Source organism: Podarcis bocagei (genome assembly GCF_964188305.1).
Source record: "Podarcis bocagei genome assembly, chromosome: 13".
In the NCBI taxonomy this organism is placed as follows: Eukaryota; Metazoa; Chordata; class Lepidosauria; order Squamata; family Lacertidae; genus Podarcis; species Podarcis bocagei.
Genome location: NC_138138.1, coordinates 29,841,050 through 29,853,087, shown reverse-complemented (window position 1 = coordinate 29,853,087; position 12,038 = coordinate 29,841,050). Strand labels below are relative to the sequence as shown.

At 41.3% G+C, this 12,038-nt stretch overlaps 3 protein-coding genes across 3 annotated transcripts in view; 2 read left to right on the top strand and 1 right to left on the bottom strand.

Moving 5' to 3' along the window:
• The window catches only part of LOC308571672 (olfactory receptor 2AP1-like), a gene marked incomplete at both ends in the record, with an annotated part of 295,033 nt that overhangs the window by 279,637 nt on the left and 3,358 nt on the right, over positions 1-12,038 (top strand). The gene's annotated exons all lie outside the window — the stretch shown is intronic.
• Positions 1,604-2,851, bottom strand: LOC308570627 (olfactory receptor 1E16-like; the record flags this gene model as incomplete). The annotated part of the gene is made up of 2 exons (XM_081165542.1): positions 2,760-2,851; positions 1,604-2,605 (listed from the first exon to the last, which is right to left on the bottom strand). The coding sequence occupies exon 2, from the start codon at positions 2,573-2,575 to the stop codon at positions 1,604-1,606; it is 972 nt and encodes a 323-aa protein (XP_081021668.1). The 5' UTR covers positions 2,576-2,605; positions 2,760-2,851.
• On the top strand, positions 9,454-10,609 carry LOC308570626 (olfactory receptor 6C4-like; the record flags this gene model as incomplete). The annotated part of the gene is made up of 2 exons (XM_081165541.1): positions 9,454-9,483; positions 9,653-10,609. The coding sequence occupies 2 exons, from the start codon at positions 9,454-9,456 to the stop codon at positions 10,607-10,609; spliced, it is 987 nt and encodes a 328-aa protein (XP_081021667.1).

Genomic DNA, 12,038 nt, shown 5'->3' with positions numbered 1-12,038 from the left:
AGGAGGAGCAGGGTTCCGCAAGGCTTGTCGGAATCTATCAGGATCCATCAGTTTTCGCGGACGAGCCCAAATAGGTTCGCCACCCGAGCCGGGGAGGAGCGGGAAGTCAATCTTGGCTTTTAAAGCGTAGTGATCAGACCATGGCACTTTCACAGCGGGGAGCATGATCACATCTATGCCAGCCCCAAAGATCAGATCCAGCGTGTGGCCTGCTTGATGAGTGGGGCCCAAAACAAACTGGGAGAGCCCTAGTGTTGCCATGGAAGTCACTAGGTCTAGAGCCTGTGAGGAGGGAGCGGCATCGGCATGGACGTTGAAGTCTCCCAAAACCAGTAGGTTTGGGAACTCCAAGGCCCAGCCCGCCACCACCTCCAGCAGATCTGACAGGGTGGCTGCAGATGTGCTGGGTGGTCGGTACACCAGCCAGACAGCCAAGCTCTCCTTGATGCCCCACACGAGACCAACACATTCAATGCCGGAGATCGCCGGTGATGGCAGAGCTCTGAAAGAGCAATCCTCCCGGAATAACAACGCTACTCCTCCCCCCCGACCTACAGTCTTACCTACATACTTGCCTAGCTGTAAGTTTCACTGAACTCTATGGTGATAACTTCTTAGATACTCAATCCACAGGGTTGTGCTTGAATATGAATTAATTTACCAGAAAGAAAGCCTCATGGGTTTAATTTTGAATAGATGTATTTAGGATTGCACTGTATGGCTGCAATTTGATGCAAACACCTGTATGAATAAGGTTCATTGAACAAAACATGACATACATCTCCATAAACATCCACAGGGTTCGATTGTAAATGAAAACAACTGAAAGGGTTGCAACTGAGATTTGAGCAATTTATTTATGTGAGCAATTTATTTATTTCAGGGGTTTATTGAGACGTTATTTTTCTTACTGTGGTGGAATACATAATCATTATGTTATTCCAAAATATTCATTTTCAATGCAAAGGCAATAATGCAAATTGGAAGGGAAGGAATCAATTGCATATTGTTTGCAGACTGAAAACAAGAACAGCTGCATTTTGGCACTAGGGCCTGAGATTCTCCACTTGTTTTAAATCATTTATATTCCAGAGTTACATTTTCAAAACTTTGCTTTTTAGGCAGTGGATCCCATGCTGTGGAACAGAAACCTGGGATATAAACATCTCAACATCTCAACGAACTTTTCCAACTGCTTCTAGTACAATACCTTATACTTCCACAATATTGATTAAGAAAGTACTACTGATTGTTGGCTCCACAACTCCTTTCGTGGGAAACTTGTATCCTTCCAGAGGCTGTTGGACTCCAACTCCATGCCATTCAGATGGAGCTGATGTGCTAGAGAAGGTTTTGGGTGTAGATCCTCAGGGACACTGCGTGAGAGGCAGAAGGGACGACGAATTTTGGCATCACACAGGGAGCTGCTGAAAATTAAGACCCCAAGATCCACCACTGGATTTGCGATGGAGTTCAACAACCTCTGGAAGACCATTGGTTCCCTATCCCTCCTGTATTCTCTTGAAGGAAGTATATTACAGTTAAGAGCATCACACACTGTAGAAATGGTTAGGCAAAACAGGGATCCATTTATTGAAATCAGTTATGACATTACATTTTTCGGCATCCTTGCAAAATGCGTCACCTTGCTGCAAACTCTTCTTAGGGCTCTATGTACTTCTTTATTTCTTAAACTGTAGATTAAAGGATTAACAAGAGGTGTCAAGACCGTGTAGAAGACGGAGAAGACTTTATTGAGGTCTCTCAGAGTTGGCGTATCTGGCAGCATGTAGACAATGATTATTGTGCCATAAAAAATGCAGACAACAATCAGATGAGAGGAGCAGGTGGAAAAGGCCTTTTGCCGTCCAATGGTGGATGGTATCTTTAGGATGGTGGTGATGATGCAAACATAGGATGTGAGGGTCAGTAGAAATGGGGTGATGGTGAAAATGAAGGTCGAAAGAAAGGTGACAAGTTCAATCATGCTTGTATCACTACAGGAGAGTTTTTCAAGTGGGATGAAGTCGCAAAAGTAATGATCCATGACATTTGGGCCACAGAAGGATAACTGGGCCATCAGATATAATATTACACAATTAGCCAGCAAAGAGTCGATCCATGCCCCAACGATGAGCTGAACACAGAGCTTTGCATGCATGATAGAAGTGTAGTGCAAAGGTTTACATATCGCCAGGTAGCGGTCATAGGACATCGCTGCCAGGAGATATGTCTCTATACCGACACAAGAACCAAACAAATAAAATTGGGACAGACATCCACTAAGAGAAATGGACTTCTTGCCACTTATCAAATTGGCCAACATTTTGGGCAAGATAATAGAGCTATAGCAGGTCTCCAAGCAAGACAAATTGGCTAGGAAGAAGTACATGGGGGTGTGGAGGTGCTGATCAGACACAACTAGCAAAAGGATAAGGAGATTCCCAGTTATTGTCACAATGTAAATCACTAGGAACAGTACAAAAAGATGGGGCTGAAGCTCAGGGAGATCCCCAAATCCCAAGAGGATGAATTCTGTGATAACTGTCTGGTTTTCCTTCTCTGTGTTCCACATTGATTTAATCAACTGCAGGTCACATCAACCCTAGAAAATAAAAGCAGAAGAAGATGAATTTTGATATAAAGACTTCCATCCACCACCACCCCTTAATATCAGCAGCACTCGGAAGCTGTTTTGCAATAGGAGTAGCTCAAGCAAAGTTTAGTGGATTATAGTATGTGAGACAGATTTTGCATACCATCTCTGTTGCAGCTTCCAATATGATTACAATCCTCATATTACAGTCCAACCTATTAAAGCCTGTCCCAAAGTACCACCACGTAGCATCATCATAAAGCCAATTCAGAACGAGGGTGGTGCTTCTTGCTATCACTATGGCACCTTGTGGTTAAGCATCTGAATGCTCAGAAAGCAGCTGTGGTCTTTTCTTATCCTAGGTTCATGCACCAGCTCTGCACATTCCTGAGAAAATGAGACCTGGCCACTGCAAGCTATGCCTTTGTGACATGCATGAACACCTGTATTTTTATTATTCATGGTTTCTTATCTGAGTAACAGTCATTTTAGAATTTGCAGTGCAGAGTCTGCTTCTATTTTTACTGCTGTTGCTTTAAAGTGGTGTAAGCCCCCCACCCCACCCCCCAGGCAATGCAAATGCTTTGGAAGGGTGGAGTATAGTTTTTCTAAAATCAATCAGTTAATAAATGCCAAGCATGCTTAGTCAGACGTTCACCCCACTGTTACCACTGAAACAAAGCACTTTCCCAAGCAAGTGTGTGCAGGATTTCAGCCTAAGGCAATATGAATGCTGCAATGCTAAGCAAAAACACAACACAAGTATCTTTGTCCAAAAATGAGCTGAGCTTTCTTTTTCCAGTTGGAGTAGTGAATGAAAAGGGGAGTTTGATATAGAAATATTTTGATGAACTGGGTGGATTTGGGAAGGCAGTTGCCATTTCTCCCCATTTGTCTTCCTGACTAAATGTAGAGGTGGGAGAGCAATTCAATTCAGATTGCATTTCAAGGGGATTCTACCTACCTGTCAGGCATGGAGAGTCCTCTCCTCCCTTCTGTAACTTCACAGATAAGAATTAACAAGCAGTTGATATATTTATATCATGTTGCAAGCACAAATACACAGCTCTCTGCAAGGAGGGCAGTTGGCTATTCTAAATCTTCCTTCCAACTTCCGCAGCATTTTAGGTGCCAAAGGGAAGTTCCTCCCTCCTTCTGACTCCTTTGCTCTCTAATACGTTTGGACCTCTGAGTCCATGGTGAGGGGGGAGTCCTCCACACTCTCCAGTGATGTCTTGACTAGCTGTCCCCTCCCTTCTGTTTCTCTTGTCATTATCTCGCAACTGGGTAACCCCTCCCTAAACTGTTCAGCTTCTTTCTCTCTCTGCTTCTGAACACACCGTGGACAATGGGGACCACTCTTCCCCATCCAACTCTCCATCGGGGAGAAGCTGGTCTGCCACAGAATGCATTCCCCAGTCGTCATCTTCAGACCATTCCCTGACACTACGTTACACATTCCAGAATGATACGTGAGCCGAAATAAAGCCATTCCCCAGAATCTTATTTCAGCATTCCTGATGGGGCATCCTCCAATGTACCAAAGGACAGGAGGCTAACTAGGGGAACTCAGGGGGAACAGGGAGTGCCCCCCACAGCATCTGCCACCAGAGTCAACTGCCTCAAGATAGGATCCTCTGTATGTATTTCTTCCTTGAACTTTACATTGATATAATGGGTGAGAGAAAGCCATGAAGGATTAGTAAAATAAATAAATTATTTAACTTGTCATGGCCTTTCCAGAAACATCCACAAAGGTAGTTTGAACCACGCATTTGCATTAACAGAACTTCACATACAACTGGAAAGAAGAGAAACAGAGAGAAACCAAAATTGACCTATCCTAACACTGGTAAAAACAAACTATTGTTTAGAAAAACTCTTGAAATATGGTACCTCACCAACAAAAGAATAGCATCATATGGGATGAGCACTTGCCTTCAACCAATCTCTTTGATGCACAGTGATATTCCAGGATTCAAAACCTGTAGTAAAAAAATTAAGGAAACACAATAGGCTCTGAGCAAGCTGGAACAGCCACATTTACATAGAACTGTTAGTGATAATGTTTATGGGTGTAGATGCTTCTCTCTTAAAATAAGTGATCCTGTGGGACTTTGCTACAGATTGGCTATCTGGGGGCGGGGACCATTTATCTTGCAACTGACTTCCTAAACCCTAAGGGGATTCTTGTATTAATTATTGCTCCATGGGATTGCTTTACTGTCTGGATGAAACACATGACTGGAAATTTACAGCCTTCTGGTTTCAAGTTCAGTTGTGTGGGGCAGGGATGGAGGAAGGGGGTGCGGTGGGGATGGATTGCCCCAGGTGTCTTCACTGAGGGGGTGACATTTGGCGCGCCACCGGCCCGCGACTCCCAGGCCTACCCCGAGCGGTCAGGGTAAGGGAGGGAGCTGCACCACTTTGCTGGCGGCATTCCCCCCTTTCCCCTTCATTTTGACAGCTTTGGGGAGGCTTGGGAGCTGCAGGCAGGCAGGCGGCAGGCCGAATGTCTGCCATTGACAGCTCACTCGGCCCCATGGGCGGCTCACTTCACCCCTGGGTGCAGGGTGTGCGTGCCGCTCCGTGCACCCAAGTGACTGTCCTGCGCCTGGGAGGGCACGCTCCACGCCCCGCCGCCCCCTTGGGAACGCACCCACCCTGGGTAGCACAGGCATATGCTCTGCCACGGGTGTAGGGTGTATGTTTTAAAAACAAAATCATAACAAAATACCTGTTTTAAGACATTTGATTTATATACATAAATTGATTGCCTTTAGCTGCCCTCTAGTGTTCAAACTTCCTGCTTGACAGCAGCAGCTTCCTATAGCGTTCAGTTTATGCCCGGATTGATTTTATAAACAATAATGGGAAAATAGCAGGCTTTTTGCTGTGATATTTATTTTCAAAAGTATATTGGCAATGTCACATTTATGATTTCGCAAAATGAGAATCTGGGTTAAAATCATGCATTTCTTATTTTGTTTGTTTGTTTGTTTGTTTGTTTGTTTGTTTGTTTGAGTGATAGACAATGCCCCATGACTTGATTTGAAATCAGCTCAGTATTTATGAACTTCGTCATAGTACTCTCAAGGCAATGAAAGCTCACCTAGGAATGCTCTGAGACAGTTTGGAATGTCATCACACATGCACAGGGTATTATTATTTCCCCAGTTCTGCTCCAACTGTCCACCAATGACATTAGATCAAGGCTTCCATTTGCTCTGGGAAAAGGTGAATAAACTGAGTCTCAGTCCAGAGAAGAGACAGGTGGTGATTGGGGGTAACTACTCAGCAGGGGTGCCAACTTGAATAAAATATGGGAGCGGGATCCAGGTAAGCCCTGCCCCACATGATCGATGACATGATGCAGCACACACACAGTATTTGAGTGGCAATACCCATTTATTTGGGTGGCCTGGGCCCCTCAAATATTTTAGGGGAGGTGAAGGGACCTCGGCACTTAGGAGCTGGTTCCTGTGCTACTCAGTGTGTACCCTTGATGAGATCACAATTCCTCTTTAAAAGGCAGAGGATTACACAACGATAGCTCTATCCTGGAGTAACTTTAATCAACGCTACTTCATCTGCTAGCTGTGTATACTGCTGGGGGAAAGGGAACTGATTATGACTACTCATACCCTGACAGCTTCTATGCTACTGTCGTTCGTTAATTTGGTACCTTCCAGTTTAGATTAATTTAACATGCTTCATTTAGAAATGTCCTTAAAAGTTCACTTAATTCAGAATGCAGAGAATGCATTAGTCATGATTAGAATAGACCCATTCAGTAATGTTAAGAAATCCAGTCTTTTCTCATGCCTAATGCCTGTTAGAGTTTGCTCTCAATAAAGCAGTTTGGGCACAATCCTTAGTGTAAAGATTATAAGATCAGTAAATAAGTTCCGTTGATTCCAATGGGACTACTCTAAATATGGCAATGGATCCAGCTCTCAGGTATGATATCTTTTTCCACAAGGACATCATGATCCAACTTGATTTCTTTTATTTGTTTATTTTTACTCCTACACTTGAAAATTAAAGTCTTGGTGGGTATAGCTTGGCTATTCTTGTTCATCCTGTTGAGACAGTGTGTGTGTATGTTAATATCAGTTTGGTGCCATTAATTAAATAGACATGGGTTTGGAAGAGGGAAGAGAATTCTCCTTGAGATGAGTGAGCATCTAACTTTACCCCCCCCCTTTGTCTGCAGTATTGACATCCCATTATGCGAGATAATAGTTTAACACCTAATGCTAATAGTTTAAGACACTTGGCTTAACTCCCAGAATAACAAATATAGGTAGCCAAACACAAGCAGAAACTGCTTAGTGATTTCTCCCAGTCACTGCAAACATCTAGTGACAGAAGCACTTGTATTTGATTATTTAACTGTGTCTAAATAAGTGTACCTACTGATATTTTGCTACTAAATGGAAGCCAGACTTCTTGAACATTTGAACTTTAATAAGTGCACGTTGATATTTTGTTAGTGGATGGGAGCAAGATTGGAGCAAGACTCCATAGCATCTACCTGGAACAAAACTTGGGAGCACCATAAGGAATCAGAAGACAGTCGTGCATCCTAAGAATGGAAACCGAGCTGAACACATCAGAGATTCCATCTAGAAACACAATAATTTTGGAGGTAAATATAGTTTCTCATCCCCATGTGCTATCCTTGGAACAGGGTGTTTCTTTTTTATAGGCACCATATTTCTATCAGGTATGTACAGAAACCATTTCAAACTCATATGGCAACTCTTATCAATTTCATGGTGAACTGTGGAAGGTGGGTTGAGTAAGTCTGATCTGATTTCTGTTTAGATTCTTCCAAAATAGAGTGCTATTTTTTCTAGAAAAATAGGTGCCGGTACTCACCCTGAAATTGTTACTGTAAGTGTCACACTTTTTTATCAACAACAAAAAGAGGTGCCGGTACAGCATACCCTTGAGTGCCCCCTGAAAAAAGCACTGGTTCAGATCAATTGCATTTACTTGATTTGCCTTCCTCTTTATAGGTCAGTCACAAGGTTTATTAGGAAAACATGCATACAATGTATGAAAAGCCATCTTTTACTGGACAGATCAATTTTAGACTCTTTAGACAACCGGGGATAGCATGTTGGATTTCTCAATCCAATGCTAGGTACTCATAGTTTAAATAATACTTCATGACATTTGAATATTTTGAATGTACTTCAGTTCTGGCTCAACTGAGTTTGTAGTTTTGACAGTTACGTTCTTCATCTTCATTTGGAATCTCTCAATCAATGAAGTTTCCAAGCTGCTGATTTTTACCCAGAATTCTGTTCACTTAATATAGGTAATAAGGATCTGGAGTTACCTTGTTTGATTCAGTGAGACTGTTCTGGAAGAAAAATCAAAATCTATATGTAGTTTACTTCGGGATTGGAGAATGTTTCCTAAGCTAGTGTAATAAAAATATTGATAATTTGTACAACAATCAAGGTATTTGGTTCAGCTACTTTTCTCCTCCACCTAAAAATAGGGCTGATAAGAATTGTAGCCCCAAACCTCTGGTGGACATCACATTGTCTATGCCAGATTTTTGCTATGATGTCCTTTGGAACAGCCTCCCTTTTCATGTGATCAGGTTCTTGGAGTGTTTAACCTATACCAGTGCCCTGGACTAGGGCTACAATTGTATGTCCTCTAACCCATATAGTTCCATTTTAGACTGCAGCTGTAGAAATCATATTAGGAGGAATCACATTGAACACCAATAATAGAATCAGCACAGCACAAAAAGGGCATGTATGGAAATAGAGATGGGTGTCTTCAAACATCTGAATGGTTATATCACAGAAGTTAGTCCAGTATTCTGTACTGTTAGGGGTATGGAATAATTATTATTATTATTATTATTATTATTATTATTATTATTATTATTATTATTATTATTAGACAAAGTAATAATCATAAATGAATAAGAATAAAAATGTGCACCCCACCACCAAGTCCATTCCATTGTAACTATCCAACCTCCCAAAAATTCAACACCTCTTGCAATGGCTTGACCCCTTTCCGTTTTAACAGTACAAATTATACAAACACCCTCCATATCTCCTTAAAATAATTTCTCCTGCATATTCCCCATCTTACCTTAATGGCATATTCATCATTAATAGCTATACAGTGGTACTTCTGGTTACGTACTTAATTCATTCCGGAGGTCCATTCTTAACCTGAAATTGTTCTTAACCTGAAGCACTACTTTAGCTAATGGGGCCTCCCGCTGCAGCTGCACCACCACCATGCGATTTCTGTTCTCATCCTGAAGCAAAGTTCTTAACCTGAAGCACTATTTCTAGGTTAGCGGAGTCTGTAACCTGAAGTGTATGTAACCTGAAGTGTATGTAACCTGAGATACCACTGTATCCCACACCTCTTTATACCATTCTTCCATTTTATATTCAGTTTGCTCCTTCCTCTTTCTGGCTATAATAATTCATGCAGCTGTCAATAAATATTTGAGCAAGTCCTTCATAGCATGTGAACCTTCCGCCCCATCGTAAATTGATAATAATGCTACCTCTGGACTTTTGGTCAGCTTTAACACAGTGATTTCTGTTATCTCCTTAAACACCCTTTGCAAAATAATAAATAAATCCATTATTCCATACTAGTTAGGGGTGTGGACTTTAAGTTAACTCCCAACTCTACAGTTCTGAGATTCTCTGTTGTGTTATATTTCTTTATTGGGGAACAAACAAAGCAATATCCCATTCATATAATATGTATGGAATTCCCCAATCTTATTCTCAGGATTCCATTCCTGTCACTATTGGGAAGAGAAATGGCATGGGTTTCAAATACAAGATGCTGCGATCATGGGGGAGGAAAACATGAGAAAGGAGCAGGTAGGAAAAGGTCCAGCAACCTTCTTTCCAGCTGCTTCTCCACCACAAATCTTCCCTTCCCAAAGCCATTGTGGAGGAGCAGATATCTCTGAAAATACAAATAAAAATGTGACAACATTAGTTTGCTAATGTTTTTTATTATTATTATTAAAAAAAATGTGTTTTATAGAATGATGCTGACAGTCATCACCAACAAACAGCAGTGGGAGGAAATCAATCAAGTCCTTCAGCATTCATCCTTCTGGGATTTGGCAACCTACTTGAACTGCGAATTCTCCTGTTCATATTGTTGCTTGCAATCTATGTTTTATCTCTAGTCATGAACTTCCTTGTTGTTTTTCTGGTTGTGGTTGACCAGCATCTTCAAACCCCCATGTATTTCTTCATCATGAACCTGTCCTTCTTGGAGACTTGCTACATTTCAACCATTCTCCCCAGGATGCTGGCCAGTTTTTTTACTGGGGATAGGTCCATATCCATTACAGGATGTATCACACAATACTATCTCTTTGGTTTCTTGGCAGCCACAGAATGCTACCTTCTGGCAATGATGTCCTATGACCGGTATTTGTCAATATGCAAACCTCTGCGCTACATATCCATTATGAATGGTAGACTCTGCATCCGACTGGTGATCACTTCCTGGATGTGTGGCCTGTTGACCAACACTATCATCACTTTGCTTATGCTAAAGCTCACATTCTGTGGGCCCAAGGAAATTGATGTATATCCAGTGGCAAACCTCTCCTGTAAGAATACTCAGCTCGTAAAAGTTGCAACATTTATTTTAGGAGTGATAGGAACAGGTCCCCCTTTCCTACTAACTTTGGCATCTTATGCCTTTATTATTTTCACTGTCTTACAAATTAAGTGTAAAGCTGCCCAGTGGAAGACCTTCACCACTTGCTCTTCTCATCTAATTGTGGTGACACTTTTCTATGGATCATTATTCCTTGTCTATATAGTCCCTGAAACAGAAACACTGAAAAGACTACGCAAAACCCTTTCTCTGTTCTATACCATCCTGACTCCCTTGCTCAACCCCCTCATATATGGTTTGAGAAACAGAGAGATGAAGGAAGCTCTGCTTAAATCTGTCAGAAAATTCAGCAATAGAGTTTCATAGCTCCAAAATGACTTGATAGAGAAATTGAAGGATACTGAAACGTGGGGGAAGTCCTGAGAAAGAATTTGACATTATCAAGGATGTTTGATGATGTCTGAGGAAACTATATATGCCAAAGTCATCATTAAGATTTCCTGATCCAAAACTTTCAGTTCTAATATGTCAATTGCAGTTTAGCTGTTTACCAGTTTTTCCACTTCTTCAGTTGTTGTGGCATTATTCTGAGTAGATGGATCTGATGGATGTCTTCATGGATCTGGTGAAGCATTCAGAAAGATTTTGTAATTGTGAAACACATGTAGCTTCTTGTGAGATGGACCCATAATTTTTACAAATTTAAACTCTGTATTGCACCATGATTGCTTTCGACAACAAATGACGGGGCAAAGCAATGGGAGTTAACCCATTGCATGGATTCGAAATGCCGACCTTATGATTGGCAAGCCCAAGAGGCTCAGTAGTTTAGACCACAGTGCCACCTGTGTCCCTGGGGAGAGGATGCAAGTGGACAGCAGAAGTAGATTCTGGAAACTCTTATGCTGGATCAGAGACATATATTTCAAGGTTGGAAGGACAAACATCCACCATCTACTACACAGTGGTCTGAAGACCTCATTGTCCCTCTTATGATTAAGCACAAAGCTCCTAAGTGTCAGTCTTGTTTAGATACCTTTCTGGATACATGGACTGTGTATGTTAATCTATATGTTTATATTAGAATTGGTGTAATATGCTTATTGTCAATGTCAGATGCTGCTATCTTTATATTTTCCTTCTAGTCATATTGTTATATTTGCAAATATATATATTTTAAAAGAAAACAAATCTGTTTCCTTATATCAAAACCAGGCTTTGGGAGAGTAACATGTAATCAGTAAAATTAATTTCCCCTGACATGACTGAACTTGTAACTTTCTGCATCTGAGAACATTTTTCCAGTTCATTTGGCTGGAGTATCGTTGATATCCTATAATGTGAGCCTTACCATGTTAATAGTTTAAGATGTTTGGCATAACTCCCAGAATTACTGATACACAGAGCCAAGCATGGGGGGGGGGATTGATCAGTGCCATCCCCCCAGTAACTGCAAATATCCATCTACAGAAACATTTGTGCTTGATCATTTAACCATATTTGAATAAGTGCATCTGCTGATACTTTCCTAATAAATAGAAGCAAGACAAATGAGGAGCTTTTAGAAGAGCACACTGGGATTCTGCTATTCTAAGGAAGCATGACTCCACAATATCCACCTGAAGCAAAGATTGTTAGGATAGAGAAGCAGCAAAACAGAGACTTGTCTTCTAGTGATGGAACCTGAATCTAACACATCAGAAATTCCACCTAGAAATATAATCATTTTTGAGGTAAATATTTATGCACTAGCTTTTCATCTCCATGTGTTGTATTTGGAACTGTGGGATTACTT